This window comes from Poecilia latipinna, unplaced genomic scaffold, assembly GCF_001443285.1.
Source record: "Poecilia latipinna isolate Pla-1442-1.1 unplaced genomic scaffold, P_latipinna-1.0 Scaffold323, whole genome shotgun sequence".
NCBI lineage: Eukaryota > Metazoa > Chordata > Actinopteri > Cyprinodontiformes > Poeciliidae > Poecilia > Poecilia latipinna.
This window is the reverse complement of record NW_015112939.1, coordinates 199803-221658: the sequence shown is the minus strand read 5'-3', so window position 1 is coordinate 221658 and position 21856 is coordinate 199803. Positions and strand designations below refer to the sequence as shown.

Genomic DNA, 21856 nt, shown 5'->3' with positions numbered 1-21856 from the left:
CAACACCAGTGTCAGCTGAAAATAAAATGGCGAAAAAATTAAATAAAACACAGTTTTCAAGAAAATGCATGAGACATTTTTGACAAAAATGAAAAAAGAAAGGCAATAATGCTTAATGCTAATCTCAATGCTTCTAGAGGAACATAGAGAGTAAGTGTGCTTATCCACGTAGTGATAATCCGTAAAACTGTGAAAACAAAGTAACCAGTCAACACAAGAGGACAAGTGGGAAACAGCCAAACCGTTGAGTCAGTGAAAAGTCAGTATTTTTTTTTAAAGTGAAATTAGCACTCAGCACAAACACTTCAAATCTGACCTTTCAAACTTTTATAGATCTCTAACTGACCTTGAAAATATCCTTGATGAACCTTTTAGATTAGCAAAACAACCTCTTATCCCACTCTAATGACATCCGTGAGCGCCTATCATACTTTATATTATGATAACTATAAAGTGTAATCAGAACAAGAGTCATTCAATGCCTGTAAGCAAGTGTGACTGTTTGTCTGACACTTATCGCATTTTACTAATTCAGAGAATCAAAAACTTAAAAAATAATAATAAATCAGGATTAGTCCAAACTTTAATTTGATTCTGGTGCTAATGCCTGAGTGTGGATGTTTGCATGCAGGGTGTGGGTCTGTGTTGCTCAATCAATATTGTTCCCAAATTTCTTCTCTAATTTTCTGACTAGTTCTTTTAATTAACTTAAATCCCTAATAAATACACTTCAGTAAATTGCAAGAAACTAGAATCCCTCTTTTGTTATAATTAAGTCTTATTTTTAAAAACTAAAACACGGTTATAAAGTTTACATCATTTTTATCACAGTATAAAGCCTTAAATATTTATTTTATTGCACTGCCAATTTTAGAAAAATCCAACTTTTAATTTGAAAAGAATAATCCACCGGGAAAAAATAATCCAGTCTAAGAAGGTAGCTGAAATACGATTGTCATTTTTTTTCTTTAGTGTTCTAAGTTAATTAGTGTTTAATTGGAGACCCACCTTTTACTTTTTCAAAATGTGTTTTAAATATGACCTAACACAGAGGCTAGATTTAGTGACGCTCTTCAAAACTGTGAAAGACAAAAAACACTCAGCTGACGTGAGAGAAATTTAGTCTAGTCATTAGAGTGGTTGAAAGAAAAATAACTACTAACCTAAAGAGAAATAACAGGACAAATAACAAAAGTGAAATAACTGGAACGATGACACACTGGTTCAAATGTGAGCATGATTGTTTGAATCTGGTTTTGGTGTAAAGTGCTTCGAATAGTTAGAATGACCGGAAACGTGCTGTATAGATTCAGCCCTTTGAAAACTGAAGTGAGCGCTCTGCTCGCTGATACAATTACATGGATATTTTTCTCCGGTGAAGGGGGCAATATTATCTGTTTTGTAGGCACATAGTGAAATTTTATGGCACAATCAACTAACTATCTTGCCTTCAGTTGTTATAAAAATGCTGCGTATAACAAATATTACTCAAAAGAAATTTGACTTCAGTATTTAGTGACTTGAAATTGGGCCTCTTTCTCTGAAAACTCACTTTCAGGAAGTAATCACAACATCACTCTTCTATTAACCCTTCAACAGCGGTTTTACCAGCGTTGCACTGAGAAGTAGCTCGCATAACAAGCCCAGCAGATCCACCAGATATTTACTAATTGCTGCTGACTAGTCTGAAGGAGCTGAGTGGGGCAGTTGCTGGGGAGGGCTGCTCTGTGAGATGGGAGCTCAGATGCTTCGAAACTGCAGCACGAAGCTGAAGTTGCATCTCGAAGGTGGTGCTAGGTCCCCCCAGGCGTTGTGCACAGCTGAATGGTTGCCACGGGAGACTGAATAATTTCTCAAACATGAATGGAAGAATCAAGGCAGCACTTCAGGTATGTGTTTGATGAGGGAATAACATTATAACATGGTGTAAAGCTCAAGAAAGTCAATTTTACATAACACTGCCCCTTTAAGCCAGTCTCTAATATTGGATTCTACTACAGCAGCACAAGTTGACTGTTTTCATAAAGTGTGCAGATATTTCTTTGTTTTCATTACTTGGGTTTTGACAAACTCTAGTAGTAGTAACACTGCCTCTCACCTCATGAGGTTTGCACAAAACAAAACAAAAAAAAAACCAAGAAAACAAAGAAAACAAAAAAAAAAAAAAACACTATTACGATTTCAGTTTTCCCAGCAACTCTGGACATAATCAGACACCTAAATTTCAAAACTACTGTGTAATGAAATCAAATCTAAAGTGAAACAACAAAGTATCAAACCTTGTTGCTCTATTTCAGTCAGATAATATTAATAAACATTTTAAAAAAATAAAATACTGACAGATCAAACTGTCAAGGCAGCATTGTTTCACAGATTTGTCTCAGTCTATTCAGAAGAGAAAGCAATCTGGTGGTTTCATGATTATCAGTACTTGAGATTAAAATCGTCGGAGATTAAATTAATTCCTCTATAACCGGACTTCTTTGATGATGGTGGGTGAGTCCAAGTTTCCCATGGAGGAATCAGGAGGTTCCTGTAAATTAAAAAAACGTATTAAGTTAATATAAATGTCTGTATGTACAGTAAAATTAGCCATTTGACTTGCATGTTTAGCCAAACATAGTAAGAGTATTTACACAAAAACATTTCTGATAATAATGCTTCACACTGAGTACGTTTGGTTCTGACCACCAACAAATGAGAACCTTTTCATTCTAATTCATTAACGGTAAAGAGAAAAAAAACAAACAAACATTAATTTGCTTAAATCTGGAAAAAAAAGATTAGTTCTCTGTTAGGACTAAAGGATGATGGGGAGTAAAAAGACAGCATACGCAAAATTATTTGTTAATTCTGCTTCTTCTGTTTCAGCAGCTATAATGGATAATGAGGAAGGCTGTTACATTTGTGTACTTGTAAAGATTTTTTTAAACTATCAAGTTCTAGCAGTTCACACAATCAGGCACTACTTTGTCTTGCTATATCAAATAAAATCCCAATAAAATACAAATACGTCAGATGGAGGCAGTAAAGTATGGTGATGGGAGGACCATGAGAGATTACATGAAGCTTAAATAAAATTCTGCTATTAAAAAAAATGATAAATATCAGTAGTATACCAAACTACAGTGTGACAATATAGCTACTTTAATGCTGCGAATTATGAGGAAGAAAAACTTTGAACATATGATCTGGTTTATTCTACCGATTTCCTTTGAGCTACACTTAAACCCTTAAACAGAGGTTAGTTTGATTTTTAAATTTTTTCCATAAATTGTTTAAAATAAGATGTGAACGAAAAATCTTTAAGAGACTAACAAATATGTTCAGCTGTTGGAGATTTTTCTTTTCCTTTTGCAAAAGTACCTTTTACATGGTGAGTTAGCTAAATGTATTTCCTTCAGTGTCTGTAATAATACATTTGAAAAATGTAATTTGAGCAAAACACATTTTGCTCGCTCAGATTAATTCTCTGAATCTGGGGGGAAAAAAATAATTTCAAGCAACACACAGTGAAAGAATTAAAAAATACAGTTGATTAAGCATTGATCTTCACAAACAGAGAGACAGAGTGGAGAGATTTAAAGGTGCGCAGTGAAATAGTGTACAGCAGGTGGCAAGATAATCAACAACAGTGTGTGATTGTTCTGTGCTCCTACCTTTCTAATGCTGTGTGTTGAGCTAAAATTTGAGGAGATTTTTTTTTTTGTGTGTGCACAGAAAATTTTTTGTTTGATCAGGCTTGAGAGGAAGCAGTTTGTGGCTCGGGTGAGATTTGGGTTGTCGCTCCGTAGTCTTGCTCCAGCATCCGTCTCTCCGCCTAAAACAACAGTTGCCGATCACTTCTCATTCAGCAATTACAGATGCATGAGGCTCCAGTCTGGGATGAAGTTCAGGAGAAACTGACGGAGATTTAATTAATCACATATTCGTTAAAAGCCACTGAATCTTCTCTGATCAAGCTACTGAATTGAAGGGGGGAAAAAAAATTCAAAGTCAGCGCCTCGTTGTCCTGCAGAAAGTGCAAAGGTGCAAGTTTGCGAAAGCCAAAAGTATAGCTTAAGGTGACTCAGGCACATCTAGAATCGAAATGAGGAATGTGTGTACAATGAAACCCAAGATTTTACTGTCAGCACTCAGCAGTAACTTCACCACAAAGCTCGGAGGCCCATCCAGAATTAGGAACACACGATGACTAAACAGTTCAAAAACAGCGTGAATCACAAGAGCAGTATCTCTGGATTGATTGCAGCTGTAGACAAACATGCACTGCCCAGCCAAATGAAGACATTTAATAAAGAACACAGTTAAGAGGCTCATCTTAGAAGAGTGGTTATTAAGTTTCCACCTTATTTTGATTCCGTTCAATACAGTGAGCAGCTTTTCATTCACTAAGCCCACTTTCACACCAGATGAAGATAAAGGAAATGCATTCAGGCCTTCAAGACCTTTTAAGCGTTGCTCGACAGGAGGGAGTTTGAAAAATGTATTTTAGTCTCAGGGCATCGCGACGCTAGTCTGCTATACGTACTCGCCAAACAACGTAGGTTGTTCCTGAAGCTTTCCTGGCTACACAACCACAATGGCATCATCAAGGGTTTCACATCACCATCAGAATGTAATTTCCCTTTAAGTATGGGAAGTTCCTGCACCCCCACCATGAGTTACGGCCATGCAGTGAAGGATCAAACACAAGGTCTTTGCCTGCTGTGTTGACTATTGTACTCCATGCTGTTGTGACCGCTTCTATCCGGTTCAATGTGCATGTGGGTCTTGAAGGCAACTATAAATAAAGCTGTGATTTATTTTTATTTTTTTTTATGATTGTTAGTGTTATTATTTTCTGCAACTTACAAACAGCACAAAGAGGATGAAAAAGGCTTTCTGCACAGAATGCCTCACACTGACAATGTGTGTCATAAACCCTGTGACTCGCTGTTCATGCCGTTTCTTCCTCCTCCTCGTCCTTCTTCTTCCACATGTATGATGCGAGCAACTCACTTTGACAGAGTGAACAGTATACGTTTTGTGTTTGAGTCGCTGCACACGCAATTTTGAAATCTTGCATGTGCACTCAATTTAGTCATTGAATGCTTAAAACTTGATAAACACATTAGTGACACTGTTTGAAATGACAAAGTCATTGTGAATTTGAGGATTTCTGGGGGTGAAATTGCAACTTTGTGTATCAGGAAACATTTTTTTTTTTTTAGGTTTTCAAACTGAAGTTTAAAAAAAAAAGGCAATGTATGATTGCCTTTCATTTCATTTCATGCTGAAAGCAGCGCCATGGGTTCTGTCATCAAACATGAAGATGGTCTAACAAAAATATGATACTGTCTCTATTTTTTCTTTTTTTTTTTTTTTTTGGCTGGGCAGTGTATGTTAGCTAAGACTTGTGCATCGCATATCTTGCATCTAGAGTTTATGTCTGAATACACTTGTATGCAGAATACATATGGGATTAAAAATTAGACAACACTGGAACATAGTTGGTTATTTCTAGAGAAGCATGTACTATAAATGTGACTCTGCCTTACAAGCAAACGCAAAAAAAAAGAAAGTCACAATAATAACAATTATTCGAAAATAGCTTTGACTGCGTTTACTAATCTTATTGTAAATAAAGACATGTTGAGTACGTATAAGCTATGATAAATAATCTTTTATCATGGTTTTATTGTGATCTAGTTCATTATTTTGTCATTTTCGCTTTATGTTCCCAATTTTCCTTGACTATCCCTACACAAGCACCATCCCCTTACCTTCCTTCACCACTTACCTCTTCTTTGGCCTGCCGGTTTGCATTTTGTCTCCGTAGATCAGACTTGATCAAACCTACAACACAGAAAGATGCAGTGCAAGATCATGAGATGCCATAAAATGATATTGTAAAAAAGAAAAATAAATGAAAGTAAAATGTTATGCTGCATACAAGCATAAATGATGGCAGCGAGAGGACGAATAGGAAGTCATACATGCACAGACAATGACACATTAAAGTCTTAACTGGTGCCCCATAAGCTGAGCATTTTCAAAGACTTTGCAGAAAGAGAGAAATGGCAAAAACCTTCACACTTTTTTATATCGAAGGGTATAAAAGATTTTACAGCTCTGTTTATTCCACAAGAAGAGAATAATTGACAAATTTAGTTTGAAAGCAAACTAAATCAAACGTAAGTTTTTGTTGTTGTTTTCAGGAAAGCAGTTGCTTTTCCTTTAAACCCATTACGACCAAAACAAGTTATTGATAGTCTGAACTATGAGCAAACAAATGAGTCAGTCTCCTGACCTTTGAGAGCATAAAGACTCATCACAGATTCTTGTTTTTCTAGAGAGTGCGAGGTTTATCGCCTCAGTGCCTAATGCATATTGTTAAAAGTTACACATTGCTCGTAAAGCTCTCAATAGACCTTGAAAGAAACACTTCAGTGGTTCTGTATTGACTGAGGAAGGTCAGTAACCTTTAATTACTGAAAGCACTCTGCTACTGTGTGCATTGTGGCACAGCAGCTGAATAACCTGTTATGCACCTTACATCATCTGCATGCAATTCAGATTGCTTCCTCATGTGATTCTTTTAAAGCCACATTTTGTTTGGGTGGTTCCAGTATTTTAGCACGTGTGAACATTTTTTTTTATCTACTTTTTTTTTTTTTTATCCCTTTCAAATATCCTCATTGCTTACCCCTGCAGAAGTACTTTTTAAAACATATCTGAGTCGATATTATAAAAGAAAAAAAAGTCTTCTTAAAGCTTCCTCATATTGCTTCATCAAAATGTCTAAAAATATCTGAGAGTTGATTATACCCTCTCACCTTTGACAGACAACCCCCCAAGAGAAAATAGTTAATATGAAAGTAAAACGTGTGAAGTTTGTGAGCGTGTCGCCCCCTTGTGGTGACTAAAGAATAAAGCAACGTTACAGTAACTACACAAACGGCGACAGGAAACATTTTATTTTAACAGAAGTGTAGACGATAACAAAATGTTGCACACCTAAAATATAAATATGCAGCGAAATGGTACTTCCTCGTCTGCCATTGTGTGTGTGAAAGCATGAGTCAGACTTTAGCATCATCCTGTCCTTTGCAGCTCTAACAGCCTTAACTCTTAAGTTGAGGCTTGGAAGGTTTTCTCTAAGGAAAAAAAAAAAAAAAACTAAAACTAAAAGCACTACTTTTCACTACTACTCACGCACTAATGTGTTCATCTATCATAAAGGCTTCTAATAAATACCTACTTTTTTTTAGGTTGCAATGTGACAAAATGTGGAAACGGTCAAGCGGTATGAATGCTTTCGGGAATTACGGTATTTTTTTAATAGTAACCTTTAGATGACATCTCAGCTTTTTGTGATTACATGTTCACATATTCTTTCCCTTTTTTATTTAGTTTGACTTTGCAGATATGCAGAAAAACAAGATTTTATTGTATGGTGCCTTTAAAAGATCTTGTCCTCTCGTATTCTCTACTCCTTGCCAATAAAACTGGTGTCTTTTTACATAATGTTTTACAGTAATACAGAACTGACATTATGCAGCAAAAAAAAATATTCGTTTCCTGAAATGTAACCAGCTTTTTCAGCTTTAAGATACGCAGACATAAAGAGCAACATTCTTGGAATTTACCACCTTCCACAGAGGCTTTAGTCAAACAATAACAGGGTTAGAGAAATGAAAACATTGGTGTTGCACACCTCAGTATGAATGACTTCAAAATAATACCTGGAAGTTGCTTCACACGGTCATATGTTCACAAAAGCCATACCTGTCATTATTGAGCCAATTAGCAGAAAGACACAGAGGAAGATGTTTCCTGCCAACGTCCCAAACTTGTCGATGATTTTCCCTTGGCTGATGGTGAATATGATGCCAAACACCTGTGTGTGCACAACGTGTTCAGTTAGAAATAAAAACAAAACAACTATATGAATGTATTGGATTTTAACTTTTACAATCCTAAGGCGTATTCCTCTCTTTAAACTTTCTTACTACTGTGTCATAAAAGGCTTGCATGAGTCACAGCTTCACCTGTGCTGAACAGTTCAGCAATCCCGAAGACGTTCCCTCTGACTCCGGGTACGTCAGCTCAGCTGCAAACTCGAAACCGAGAGGCAGGTAGCCTGTCATGAAGAACCTGGAGCCAGACACATGCAAAAGAAATTACATAATGTGTTACGTCACGCTCAAAGAAAAGAAAAACAGCTGCAAACTGATTCATTGAACCGACAATGTTTGTTTTATTCAGTCTCAGTATTACGTCTACTGAACTGTTGGAGAGTTTTTCATGACACTTAACATGTGGAAGAAAACTTTGTACCTTCTAAATGCACTCTAATCTTTTTATTGCTTTATGGCAACAAAGTTTTGGCATCGGATACTTTTACTGAGCCACAGTAGGAAGTTTATTTCCTTCCAAAGAAGTGACAGCGAGCAAAAGTCTTTCAGATAGTACACTTTTCTATTTTCTATGTCAGCAAATATGTGTTGATAAAGGAAAATAAGATGACAACAAACATGATGACGTGTTAGGGTTTTTTTTATTATTATATCTAATTTTGTTTGCAGGTACAAAATATTAAGAACAATCTGTTTTAATTCACATTAACTCCATTTTTTTAAGGTAGAATCATATGAGTTTTTGTTAGACAAGAACAATTTATCTGGAAAATTTTGTGCGCAAAAAGTACAAAGCGGAGGGATGACCAGGACAACTTTTTTTTAGCATCTAATACAGAAAGTAGTAGGAGTTTGTTCAATATATTTTGTCAAAATTTCTTAATTTAGATTTTTATACTTTTACACTAAAATATGAGCAAAAACAATTTCAATAGTTCAATATTGATCAGAAAGATTTTGTCATATTTTGTTCCTGTAATCTGAAATTCTCTTCACAGCCCATACCCCAGATGTTTTAAGTTACTTTTTGCTTAATTTAAATAAGATTAGAAATAATAATACCCAAGGGATCCAGCAGTGATGAACACCACCCAGAGGAGTCCCTGGTCGAGTGTCGCAGTGTATACGATCATACCCACCAGAGTCATGACGTACACAGCCAGAGTGGTCTGTCTGTAAAAATAAACATGACAAATAAGAGAAATTTTTCGCTTGACATCTTCTCAAAAATCAAAAATTTTACAGAACAAAAATGTTAAAGCACTTTGTGGGAATTTCTTTTTTCTTTTTCTAGAAAAAAAACCTTTTTTTTATTGTGGTCAAATTAGACCCACTTGGACTCAATGCTGAGCAAACACTTTTCACAGTCAGAGGATTTCTCCTGCACTATGGCACTCTAACAGCCACACAGAGCGAGTTGCACCACAATAACTGGAAAGTGCAAGGTTTTGAGATGATTTATTGTTTTTTGCTGCGCTGTTGAAGTCAACCCACACAGCAGGACTGACGGGTGCTGCCGGCTGTCTCACCGACTGCTAACATCAAACGTCAGCTTTTCTCTGGTCCAACAGGTTTTAAAATGTAGGTTTCAGAGCCTTTCAGTGAGACTTTACAAATGTTTTCTGTACAGCAAATGTGGCTATGTCCACTGTTCCAGCCACATTGAATATTGGTGCCTTTTCTTTTTTTTTTTTTTTTTTTTTCAAAGGATAAATCTAATAATAAATGTCTTAGAGCAGATTTACCGGAGAAACAGAAACATTTTCCACTGTACTAAAACAGCGCATTAGTGGGGTATTTTTTTCTGTATTTCCCCATTTGTAGGGCAAAAGTCTTTTGAGGAGAACAGCTGAGAATAACGAGCATCATTATTCGCACAGCCTGGGAGGTCATGAGGAAGACCAGAGGGGTCGCAGTTGTAACAGTAGGCTGCACCTGGTTAAACAGCCGTGCAGACTAAACAGCCAACAGATAAAACACTACAGAAGAAGACAGGAAGGAAGAGACGACATGTGTAGAGGCTTTGTATAAAGATTTAAATATGGGACTCTGACTTTAGATTAAAATTCAATAACTTCTTAGAAAGTTGGCTATATGTGACTTCTAATTATATCTCTCTTTATGTCTCTTTAATTTTATAAACCAAACATCCTCCTTTCTCAGGATCTGCTGCGCTCACGTTGACTTACTTGTATGTCTTTGTTCTGTCGAGCCAGATTCCACAGATCAGGGAGCCGACCATCCCTGCAACGACAATTGTGAGCCCAATCCTCCCAGCATTCACTTCTTCACCCTGTCACAAAACACAGCAAAAGAGGAAGTTCCCAATGAAGCAATTAAAAGACAGTGTGGTATTAATAGAAATTAATTAAGAATAACATGTGCCTTGCAAGGTATTCAAAACTTCAAGACATTTTATTGGGATTTTACGCAACAAAAAGAAAAAGAAAAACGTGAAATGGTGCAGTGTTTCGATTATAAGCTTCTGCTAATGTAGCAGTTAGTCACATTATATTTAATGCCAAGGTTGTACAGAGTTTCTACACTATTTCCATTTCAAAATTTCACATTTCCCACTGTGAGTTTTCAAAGGTTTCTGGTGGATTTGTTTTAAATTGGTTACATTTGGATAAAATATTTCCCTGTTTTTATGCCCACAAATCTATAAACAAACAAACTGTTTAAAGCTGGCTTCTAATGTAGGAAATGTGGTAAAGGAACATTTTGTTTTTTTATTGCATCTGGCCAACATTGAATCAGTTAAAATCTTTACTAGGAACAACATGGAGCAGACATCCCTACACAAACTTCTTTAAAACCAGCTCATAATCAATACCCTCATTTCACAAAATGCCAAACAAAAGCAAACTCAATAATCATTCGACCAACTGAACGATCTTTATTCCGGATGCAAGAAAGGTCCATAGTATACCACATATAAAAAGATAAAAAAGATAAATGGTTCTAAAAAAAAACCAAAAAGGCAGAGCATGCGATATTGTTTCTGAGTCATACACACACGGTGACACCAGTGACTAAATGCTATGACATTCAAACTGAACCCATTTTATGAAAAAAATACCTTTCTAATACCAAGAAATTCTGCCTTTTTATCTTTTAGATGGAAAAGTTTAAAAAAAAATGGTTAGTTTATTTATTACATATGAAACAACTGTTGAAACATAAAACCAAAAAGTGTGGGAGTTTAAAAAAAAGAAGAAAAAAAAGAAAATCAGATTAGTCAGCGTTGACAACTAGTCAGAGCCAGTCAAGGTAAAATTACCCTGATTGGTCTGATTGATCAGTGCATTTCTTCAAATAATAAATTAATTTAGAGATAATTGCAGATGAATTTTGAACTCACAGGGTAACGGTCGATGATCATGCGGTTCAGCAGAGTTCCTACAGCATAATAGCAACCCACGTTCAGACCTGTCAGGAAAGACCATTTTATCAATTTCTTTAGCCCACTTATCAAAAGCTGTACTTTGGACAATCAGACACTGCGCTTGACAACGATCTAGTGCCAAAAGTACCACAATCCAATCAATAACATTCATTTTAGTAAATGTAATAATTTCATAAAATGGTGTTAACAAACTAAACAGATATGAAAATGTAAATATATGTAAAAGTCTCTTCAATAATTCTTATTGATTCTCCACAAATCATCATATCTCCAGTTCACTAATAGTTTAGTTATTTCATATTTCCTGTGTCACAGTCCATTATATGATAATTGGCTAACCTAGCTCAGCTGCAGACCACCGACTTTGACGTTGCCAGTAAACATCAAAGTTTAACAATTCAATGTGTGCATTTCCATTTTTTTAATAGATTTATGGAACTATTTAATGTTTTGGTTTTGGCCAATTCTGGCCGTCTACTTAAAACTCTTCACTATATTTCTTGATGAACAATTACACAACAAAACTCTAGTAATTTTATACTACAATAAATCTTACATTACAATAATGATAAGGAGAGAGAGGTTCTTGAATCCAGTTGGACTTAAATGAAAAACAACATGAGCTCAGTGAAGTGACAGAGACAGTTGAACGTGGCTGAGTCCAGTGACCTCTGACCCAAAGGTTCACTTGAAGGAGGTGCCAGGAAACTCTTGTCCAGCACTTACCATTTGAATTAAAACAAGGAAAGCCAAACAAAAACACAACACTTTCTTTTAACTATTTATAGATGCATGATTTGTGAAGAGTCAAATATATTTATATTTTTTTATGAAGAAGATTATCTTAATTTTGTTGTAAAATATTTATTTGAAAAGTGATTTTTGTAATTATTCGCTCAGTTTGTAACTGATTTCTCCCTGGAGCTCCAAGAATTAGAATATGAGCTTGTGCTGTGATCTTTCAGCCACACGGAGGCCAACTAGCAGTTAAACATTAGCAGATGAGCAAACCTTCCACCACTCCACCATGCATTCCCTATGATCTCAATGGGTTTTCCAATAACGGTGGTAATTGCGTGTATGGATACATCCACGACTCAGCGATAAGATGTACTTCATTAGTCAATAAACAGTGTCTTCAGGCCTTCCTGGAAGCTTTTTTTTTTTTAACTGTAATCAATGCTAATCAAGGAAGAGAATAAACACAGTTTGATATTTTGTGGAAACAATGAGCGGTATAATGCTACCAGATTTTTTTTTTTTTTTTTTTTTGACCCCAAATTTTAAAATCAATAACCAATTTTAAATGTTTTTAATGCACTTTATTGCAGAAGTGGTTACAAGCACTGGCTGTAATACTAGAGTAAAACATTTTCACTGACCATAACTGACGATGAGGAGCACAAAGGGTTTGTTTCGAAGCAGCCTGAGGATGGATGCTAGATAGGAGTAGTCCTCTGGGGGCATTGTGCGAGCTGAGGCCTGCGCCAGAGTCGGTGGAAGCTTCGGGCGCTCCTGGAAAACTGACATATATTGAGAGAAAAACAAGGTAAGACACAGTATAATCAAAATATTACCATAGTGATAGTCCCAGTCTGAAATTAGATTAGATTAAATGCTTCTTATTTCAGTCAGTTGGTTGTTTTTATTACATTTTATTAATTAATGTAAAGCACAGATGATGATGATATCATTAAATGGTAGCATGCATGGATGAATTTTAAGGCATCGCCTCAAGACACCGCTTTTTTGTGAAACAATATGAAAACATCTAAAGAAATGAGCCACGATATCAAGTATAAACAGGGGAAATGGTCTATGTATCTGCTGTCATCTTGTAACATATCAGTATTGATCCCTTAAGTGGAATTTTGAATTTGTTAATGTCTATCTATGTCCAACTTGTTGTCATGTTGTTGTGTTTGTGTGGAATTTGTTTGGACATGTGACAGTGATGATTGTGAGGCAATAAAACTAAATCCGAGGAACAACATGACATTTATTATAGTATTGAACGTGTAGGTGAAGAAATGTAATATCATACAACATATCAATGTTGTATCGGCCATAACGTAAATATGAATTTTATCTGATTATATTTTCATATCAGTCTGTCATTTGTGGTCATGTCTCCCATTGTTTTTCATAAATAACTCTCAGAACACTTTTGCATTGTGCATAATCCTCTTACTAACTGACTGTATTAGTAAAAAAAACACAGATGTGTGTGTCTGTGTTTAGCTTCTCCTCCGTGTAACCAGTTTGTAGTAATTGCTACTGTGCTAATTAAGAAACATAGTTAAAAAATATAGTTGAAATGCACCAATCTTGTTTTTTATTTGTTTGTTTGTTTGTTCTTATCAGTTTCTTATGTTTGCTGAAAATTTAAAAGTCAAAATTTAAAACAGGAACCTTTTTGTACACCAAGCTGTTCATTTTTACATGCATGTGCGGTCAGTGTCTTTTAGCAAACTAGTGCAGCAGCCAAACTTGTTCTCTCACCTCTCTGCACACAGTTTATGCAAATTTCTCATTCGCGGGACTTTGTCCGCCCTGCTGACTCACAGGACTGTTGCGGGGCTACAGATGGCCTTCTCAGCAGGGCGGCCCTCACACATGGCACTTTGCATGGAAGTCTGGATGTGTTATGTGTGTATGTGTCATATGATGAAACTAAGTGGAATGAAATTATCTCACGAAAAACATGAAGAGATCCATATGTTGCTTAAAAACATTGCCATGCTTGAAATAAATGAAGGAAATTCTACAGTACATGTTGGTAAGTGCTAACAGTGAAAAAGTCAAAGTATATTTTAGTTTGAGCTTTGTTTTCATTTTCAAGTAAAACAAAAAAAAAACTCAACTATTCTAGAGTGCATCCTGTGGAATGAAAAATAAGCACTTTAGGGCTGAACAATATTGATGAAAACTGTATCACGATATAGATTCATGTCAGCTAACAGCGATAATTATTGATTGTTTTAAATATCTGAAAACCTGCCAAACTGGTTAAATTACCTTTCGTCTTTTATCCAGAGTTTTCTCTTGAACTATTAGATTCATTTTCTCCTTTTACTTCCTGCTATAGTTGGTTTTTAAGCAGTAATGAAACTGCTGCTGCACAAGTTACTCAACAGGTTGTTGCTAGGTAACCAGAGAGCAAGTTATTTAGTTGATGACGTTAACCTAGCTGAGCTGGCCGTGGGAAGTGAGCGGCTAACTTTCCTCTGCCTACGGTTCTAGATTAGAGTTCACTGAAAATTATTGAACATTCTATTGGATGTATTTTCTATTGATATTAATAAGTAAATATTAACATTTTTCATATCTTTTTATGATTTTTTGCAATGAATACATTATTTAATCTTTGAATACATTATTTAATCTTATCTATCTTGATCTGTTGTTCTTTCTTGGTTTAGCTTAGCAAAAAAAGCAACATATCAAGCTAAATAACTTTAAAAAATGAAATAAAAAATAAAATTTGAAGGAGCTGTAAATATTTTTTTTTAATTAGATATTGCATTTTTCTTACTTTTAACCCACTGAATGAATATGAAGAGCGGAACATTAAGCAAAAGTGCAATGTGTCAGTTTTAAAAGAGCCAATTCCCATATTGTGAAATCCCTGAACAGATTTAACACATACACACATACGCACGCATGCACACACTCACGCACACGCACACACACACACACACACACACACACACACACACACATCCTTTTCCCTGGGCTTAATGCTAAACTAAGCAATGTTTCTCAAGCTTAGTGCACTGGTATGCAAAATTTCTGTCACTGAAAAGTTAAGTCATGAAAACGTGACCTGATCTCAAATTGCACAGTGACTTTAGTTATGTTGACCTAAGAAAAGAAAGACAAAAAAATCTTAAACAAATTAGACAATAAATAGTCAACACTCAGAAAAAAGTAAAAATAAAAAATAAAAAAAATAAAAAGTTGTTTTTTTAGTTTTACCAGATTTTCATTTGAAAACGTTTCAACCCATAGGCTTGATGCACTAAAATTAGTTTGGAGAGGGAAAAATAATATGTTTATATAGTTGTACTTACGACATCATTTTAAACCCACCTTCAAAGTTGTCCGATTGAAAAATGCACGTGACACAGCATTCAGCTGGTCACATGTTGGAAGAAATTAGCTGAAGTTTGCAGTTAACCACAACAGGAGACTGTGACACCACACAAACTCACACTGACACAGTGTTGTGCATGGTACTAGATGGAAATGCTTTCACAAACATCCTTTTGTTTCAAGGAATGCTAGAGTGATTACCAGTGGGTCCACTCTTTTCCTGCTAACAGAAGACAGTAACCATTGTGAGAACCATTTTTCCTTCCTTTACAAACTGTTTTCCTGTTTTGTGTAGTTTTTTTGTTTTTTTTGCATTGTGATTAATTTACAATCCACAGAAGAGCATTAAGATGCAGGTGTGTGAAATAGATGAGCAGTTTATAATAAAAAGGCCTTACAGCTGGACGAAAATGTTAAATCGGGAAGAAAAAAATAGGCGGTTCATAGAAATTCAAAGATCTCTATACGTTACCATTTGTCCAAACATCATGTATCCTGTGCAACATCACATGTCGCGCCACTTCCCTTTACCACAATGTACTGAATTTTCCTGTGGCGTTTGGTTTCTTTGTTTCTAATACGTCAGTTACAAACCCTGCTGCGACAAAATAATGCTGTTGACTTTTGTTCAGGAAAGCCTTTCGGCCAGGACATTTCTCCTGAGTGGACTAATGATCTTTAATATGAATCTCCCAGTGCGTACACATATGTCATCGGTTTTTCCTTTTTATTGAATTGTGCTCTCAGTCAGAGCGTGGAAATTAAAACCATCCCTGCAAAGATCTGCTGAATAAAGACTCCCCATTAGCCCGGTCCAAAATAGACCCACACAATACGGCTCTAAATGTCTCAGCTCTGGAAAAAAAAAAAAAAAAAAACTTAAGGGAGAATGATGCAAAGTCTTTTCTACAATGAGCTTGAGTCTGTCACTGATGATTTACTTCTTCATTCATTCACAGAAAGCTGCCGTTTCACTGTACAGTAAAATCCCATTTATTCAAGTTAATATTTGCCTAACTTCAGAAACAAACAAAAAAAAAAATCTTTAATTATCTTGTCGCCTGGCTGAGAAATACAACTCCGTGGAAGTTATAAGACTCAAAACATCTTTTCTACTCTTTCCAAATGAAATTAAAAAAGAAAAAAATAATAATCTGAAAAAAATCAACTCTTAATTGCTTTACAGCCAGATAAGGAAGTGGGGACTTGGCACATAAAAGGCTTTACTTTTATGTGTGAGATTTATCTTACCAAAGATAACGAGGATAAAAAGAAAAGAAGCCACTCCTGCTGTTATGTAGAACATGGTTTTGATGTGCTTTGCCAGCTCGTCCATGTCCTCCACGTTAGGCACCAGGATTGGAGGCAAGAGGAACCCGATGGCACAGCCCATCTGTGTGTTAGAGAACACAGAAACACAAAATTAAAAATAAAAATGAAGACAAGTGCCACCTTATTGTGATCTAAGCAGTACCAAAAGAAACTAGGATCACTTGGAATGTATGTGTGATGGAACTGAAATGACGTGACAGTAAAATGTTTTGAGCTGGAGCTATTTAATTAAGCTAAATTGACTTGAAAATGGACATTTTAATTTGATGTTTGATAGTTCAAACAAAATAAAAGTCCTTGTGGTAAGCAGATAATTCAGTGCCAAATACCGTTATCAATATGTAAACTCTAAGGGGTATTTCAATAGCGGCCAACAAAATATCACATTACAAATTTACACCAAATATAATTGACACAAGCATCGAAAATATGAGCACAACCTATGACAGGAAATGTGTTTTGCTTGCATTTTTGGATATATGTCTAGAGAGATATTTAACATCAACTGTAACAATACAGGGAATTTCAAACAATATAACTTCAACCTGCAAAACTTTATGTAAACTGTGATTTAAAAAACAATCTCTGGTAAAAATCAAAATTAGGACGCCCACAAAAACATATTATAAACTTAAAATGGTCCAGTTTGAACGGAGGTGTTTCACGTGAGGAGCACAAAGTTAGAGCGTCATTACTCAGCATTTTTAAGGACGTTTTGCACTTTCTAAACCTCAGACAGACATTTGGCTTGGTGCGCTCCAGAATGTTGAAGTGAAAGTGACCTGTCCAATCAGAAAGAGACAGAACAAGTTAAATTATCATAGGTGATTTGCAAGGAAAAATACCTTTGAACTCTAAGAAAAACACAAACGCCAGAGAACATGAAGACAAAAACCAGGAGTTCTGGAACAATGTTCTTTGGGCAGAATAGTTTTTGCTACCACCAGAACAGAGGACACTTTTGGCTTAAGAAAAATAAACTTATACCAAATCATGGAAGTAAAAGTGTTATGGTTGCTTTGAAGCAGAATCTGGACAGGTCTGATATATATCAGAGGCAGCCACGCTACAGTAAAACATGAGGTGTAAAAAAAAAAAAAAAAAGAACTCAAGCTGAAGAACTGAACTGTTCTGTTCAGAACCTAGCCAAAGTCCAGATCTTAATCTCACTGAGTTGCAGCAGTGTAACTTGCCAGAAATGACTCAAAGATCTCAAAGTTGAAAGTGAGAATACAAGATTAAGAGCTTTTTTTCCAGCTAAAGTTGTTAGAATTACATGAAGGTTTCCTAAACTTTTCCATATTTTAGTTATTAGTTTGTTTAATGAGGAAAAAGTTCTTTTTTTTTGTATCCACCATAAATTAACTAAAATTAGTTTCCTGAAAAACATTTTATATTAGATAGGAACATGCTTGAATAAAACTAATGTTTATGCAGGTGTCCTAATTCTTTCACACATTTGTACATTTTATACTTTTTCACATAAAACTTGTGTAAAAGGGTGAGCGTAAGCAAATTATTTGTTAGACTTCAATATCACCAATCCACACATATTAGTTTCATCTTGTTGAAATCATCAAAACCAAACTTTTTTTTTTTTCTCGCTAAAATGCACAAACTAAACCAAACTTAAACTTGAGAAAATAAGTAGGAAGATTATTTTTGATCAGTTGACTTCTTCGGACAAACCTGGTTTCCCAGAACCCCGATGGAGCAAGCCGTTGAAACTTCGTTCTCTCCAAACCAAACTGAGGCAAGGTGAGAAGGAATACCAAGAACAAACACTGTGGCAACTGAGCACACAAACTGTCCAAAGAAGGTCACCAGGAACATATCCGGACTGGCACTGCTAACTTTTATCCAGGCACCGATGCAGTTAAAGGCTGACCCGGCAAGGACAACATCCCGGACTCCCCGGTTGTCCAGGAGCCAGAGGACGGGCAGAACAAGGGGCACATATGTGAGCAGGTAGATCATAGACAACCAGTCGATGGCCAGGGCATCGACCTTGTAGAAGCGTATGAAGATGTTACTAATGATGCCATACTGGAGCCGCATGAGGGCAATGTTAGCCGAGACTGCACTGAAGAGAAAAAGCATGACCCAGCGACGATGGTAAAGCTTGGTTTTGGCTATTTGGAACAGCTCAGCTTGGTCACCTGAAGCCCCAACTTCCAATCTGGAGCCAGGGGAGAGTGTTCTGCCATGGGGCCCCGAGCTCGCAAGGCCCGGAGAGGGACCTTTTGCAGCCTCGGACTGCAGCCATTCTTCAACGGTGAGTTCAGGATTTGCACGGTCTCCTTTCAAGGTATTGTTATGAGGCATCTCAGCTGTCCCAAAGCGGGGCCCCTGCCTGGATCAGCCAAAATGAGCTGTCTTAGGATTCCAGATTGTGCTTCCCAACTGCTTGCTTTCCAGTCTGGACACTGCAGAAAGACGCGAGCGCAGCTGGAATGAATAGTGGTGTGTCGTACATGTGATCGTACTACAATGTCCACATATTCATTACCATAAACCGTGTCAGGTGACGCTTTTAAATGAGAAAGTCTAATTCTTCGGAAACCATTTCCAACACAGACTTCTATAAGTATAAAAGTGAAAATAACTCTTCAACATAAAAGTCAAAACAACTCTTGTGAAAACTAATGCCTGTAGACGGCGGAAACTTGCTACAAATGTTAATATTTACAAGTCTTTGCTACTTCTCACCACAGACTGCAAGCAACAGTCTATGTGATGTTTCTAAGGAAAAACTTACAACATACTTTCTAATATCCTGAAAATGAAGTCATTCACCCTGGTACTGGTCACTATGTTTGTGCGTATGTCTTTTTTTAAACATTTTTCAAGCTTTTGACAGCTAACATGTTTTGTTCCTGTTTATTAAATCTCTTATTTGAACTAGCTCTCAGTTGCAACATCCTCAGCCCTGAATGATGGCCTCTTACTGTCATATTCTTGACTAAAGAGATATTTCCATAGACAACTGTTAGTTATTCCTAGTGCTGAGTGTGTTAAAAAAATATAACTCCAGCAGATCTTCTCATACCTTGTGGCATTGACTAGAATAATTGAAATAGTACAATATAAGTTTATAGCACTTATTTGCTTTATTTTTTCCTTTTAAAAATGTTTTAATATTCCCTTCTTTTTTTTCTAAATTTGATTTATCTATGCATCATGTTTCATTAATTTATTGATGGTGTTTTAATACTTACAAATGCATTTTTCTCTTGAATAAAGTGTTTCTTTTTTGCAGTTTTGTAGGTCATTAATTTCTACATATACTTACTGTGATAAGAATGCAATTATTGAAATAAAAATTAAATATCTATGCCAGTGATTCCATTCAGAACTAGTTTTGAGGTATTTGAACATATATAGTTTAAAGACTGGAAGTGGGTACTACAACATTTTGTAGTCCTGTGCTTTTTGTGTTATTATTTATTTATTTTTTGGTTAATGTGCCATAATGATTGTTCTGTTGAGTTATTTATATTCTTTATTTTTGATTATGGCAGTCCCGGTGCTCCATAAGTGAAGCAAGGACCTTACAGAAAATCTTTGAAGCAATCGACCAAATCAGAAAATGGGTGAATAATTAATTTGACCTATTTATCCAGCACAGATTTGCATCACCTGATTCCCGAAGACTCCGATGGAGCAGGCGGTGGACACCTCCTCCGAACCGAACCACACCGAGGCGATTTTCGACGGCATCCCCAGGATGAAGACCTGCGCCAAGGAGGAGCAGAACTGCCCCAGGAAGGTGACGGCGAACAGATCGGACCGGACGCTGGCCACTTTGATCCACGTCCCGACGCAGTTGAGCGCCGTGCCCGCCAGCGCGATCACCCGGAGCCCCTTTCTGTCCAGCAGCCAGGTCACCGGGAAGATCAACGGGATGTACGTCAGCATGTAGATCATCGACGTCCAGTCTATGGTGAACGCTTCCACGTTGTAGAACTTCATGAAGATGTTTCCGATGATTCCGTACTGGATCCATTGATACGAGTTGCACAGCGAATAGGAGCTGAACAGAAACACGATAATCCAGCGGCGTTTGTACAGACGGGTCGGCTGCGGCTCCCCGTGGCCGTCCTCTGGGCTCTGGTCGCCGGGGAGCTTAGACGCGTCGCCCGCCTCGAGCTTCGCATAGTTCGCCAAGTCTTCCGGATTTAGTTTAGTGTTTTCCAGCGTGTGTTTCTCGTTCATGTTCAAGTCTTCTCAGTGGAATCAGTAATAGAGCACATAGAGGATCATACAATGCTTTCCAGTTGTGTCTCGTTTATATAATAATAATAACTAAAGCTAAATAAAACGATCAAAATGTGTTACAAATAACTATTTTCAGCAAAAAGAAAAAAAAAGCGAGTTCAAGTCAAAACGTTTCTGTTTGTTACAAATGTGTAACACATGAGAGTACAGTGCCGCTCAAAGTTTACAGCGCGTTTCCTCCTCGAAAACAAGTATAGTAGTCACACTGTTCCCCTCAAACTATAAATAAGCTCAACATAAAAGATCAGCGGGATATTTCATGAATAGATATAGATTTAGAGGTCGATGTAACACGTGTTTGGAAGCCCGCTCTGTCCCACCACCCGGACTCAAACTCGCCGCTTTGAAATCTTAAAAGAAGTAGGTTAAAGTCGGCCACCAGGGCGGAGTTTAGCAGTACAAAAAAGAACTTCATCGAGGCTGTCTGAACAGTTCAGTCCACGCTACATAACATGTAATGAGATACGTTTTGGTATCTCCGTGAGCGAGCGAGATATCCTTATCTACTTTATTACAAAAGAGTCAGTAATAAAAATGAAACCAATTAAAGCCAGTTTATTATTACACTTAATTCCTGCTTTAATACACTGCAGATAACAGGCCGTTTGATTTAGGCCACCAGGAGTGGAGCACAAGCAAAAGGTGACAGTGGAGCTCAAGGGCAACAATGAACCCTTATACCCACACACAGAGCAATCCACAAATGAATTATTTTATGCTTTATAAATATAAGCTACTGTAATTCGATCTCACACACTGTTAAACAGTGCCACCTAGAGGCGTCTGAGCAGAGAAATAAAACGTCTGTCACGTGTCCCTGTTATCAGCACCTGTGCAGACT

The 21856-nt window shown here is 36.7% G+C and overlaps 1 protein-coding gene and 1 pseudogene across 3 annotated transcripts; both read right to left on the bottom strand.

The window, feature by feature from the left end:
* Positions 1–276: 276 nt before the first annotated feature.
* Positions 277–21821, bottom strand: LOC106949077 (feline leukemia virus subgroup C receptor-related protein 2-like). 3 transcript variants are annotated; one of them, XR_001425316.1, is made up of 11 exons: positions 20377–21821; positions 16657–16798; positions 12693–12833; positions 11266–11333; positions 10091–10194; positions 8964–9074; positions 8034–8139; positions 7771–7882; positions 5783–5838; positions 3660–3820; positions 277–2533 (listed from the first exon to the last, which is right to left on the bottom strand). XR_001425316.1 is itself a non-coding variant. In XM_015035095.1 (10 exons), the coding sequence occupies exons 1-10, from the start codon at positions 20950–20952 to the stop codon at positions 3737–3739; spliced, it is 1500 nt and encodes a 499-aa protein (XP_014890581.1). In that variant the 5' UTR covers positions 20953–21821; the 3' UTR covers positions 277–3736. The 3 variants fall into 3 exon arrangements, 2 of the variants coding, with proteins under 2 accessions (XP_014890581.1, XP_014890582.1); XM_015035095.1 differs by having other exon boundaries at positions 277–3820; XM_015035096.1 differs by lacking the exon at positions 3660–3820.
* LOC106949079 (feline leukemia virus subgroup C receptor-related protein 2 pseudogene) lies at positions 18178–19146 on the bottom strand (annotated as a pseudogene).
* Positions 21822–21856: the final 35 nt, after the last annotated feature.

Bases quoted from the DNA above. Each gene is read 5' to 3' on its own strand.
- LOC106949077 (XM_015035095.1), bottom strand. From the start codon at position 20,952: ATGAACGAGAAACACACGCTGGAAAACACTAAACTAAATCCGGAAGAC. The intron at 5,839-7,770 runs GTATGGCTTTTG...TCTGTGTTGTAG, and splicing joins AATTGGCTCAATAATGACAG to GTTTGATCAAGTCTGATCTA. The intron at 3,821-5,782 runs GTAAGTGGTGAA...CTGTTGTTTTAG, and splicing joins ACCGGCAGGCCAAAGAAGAG to GCGGAGAGACGGATGCTGGA.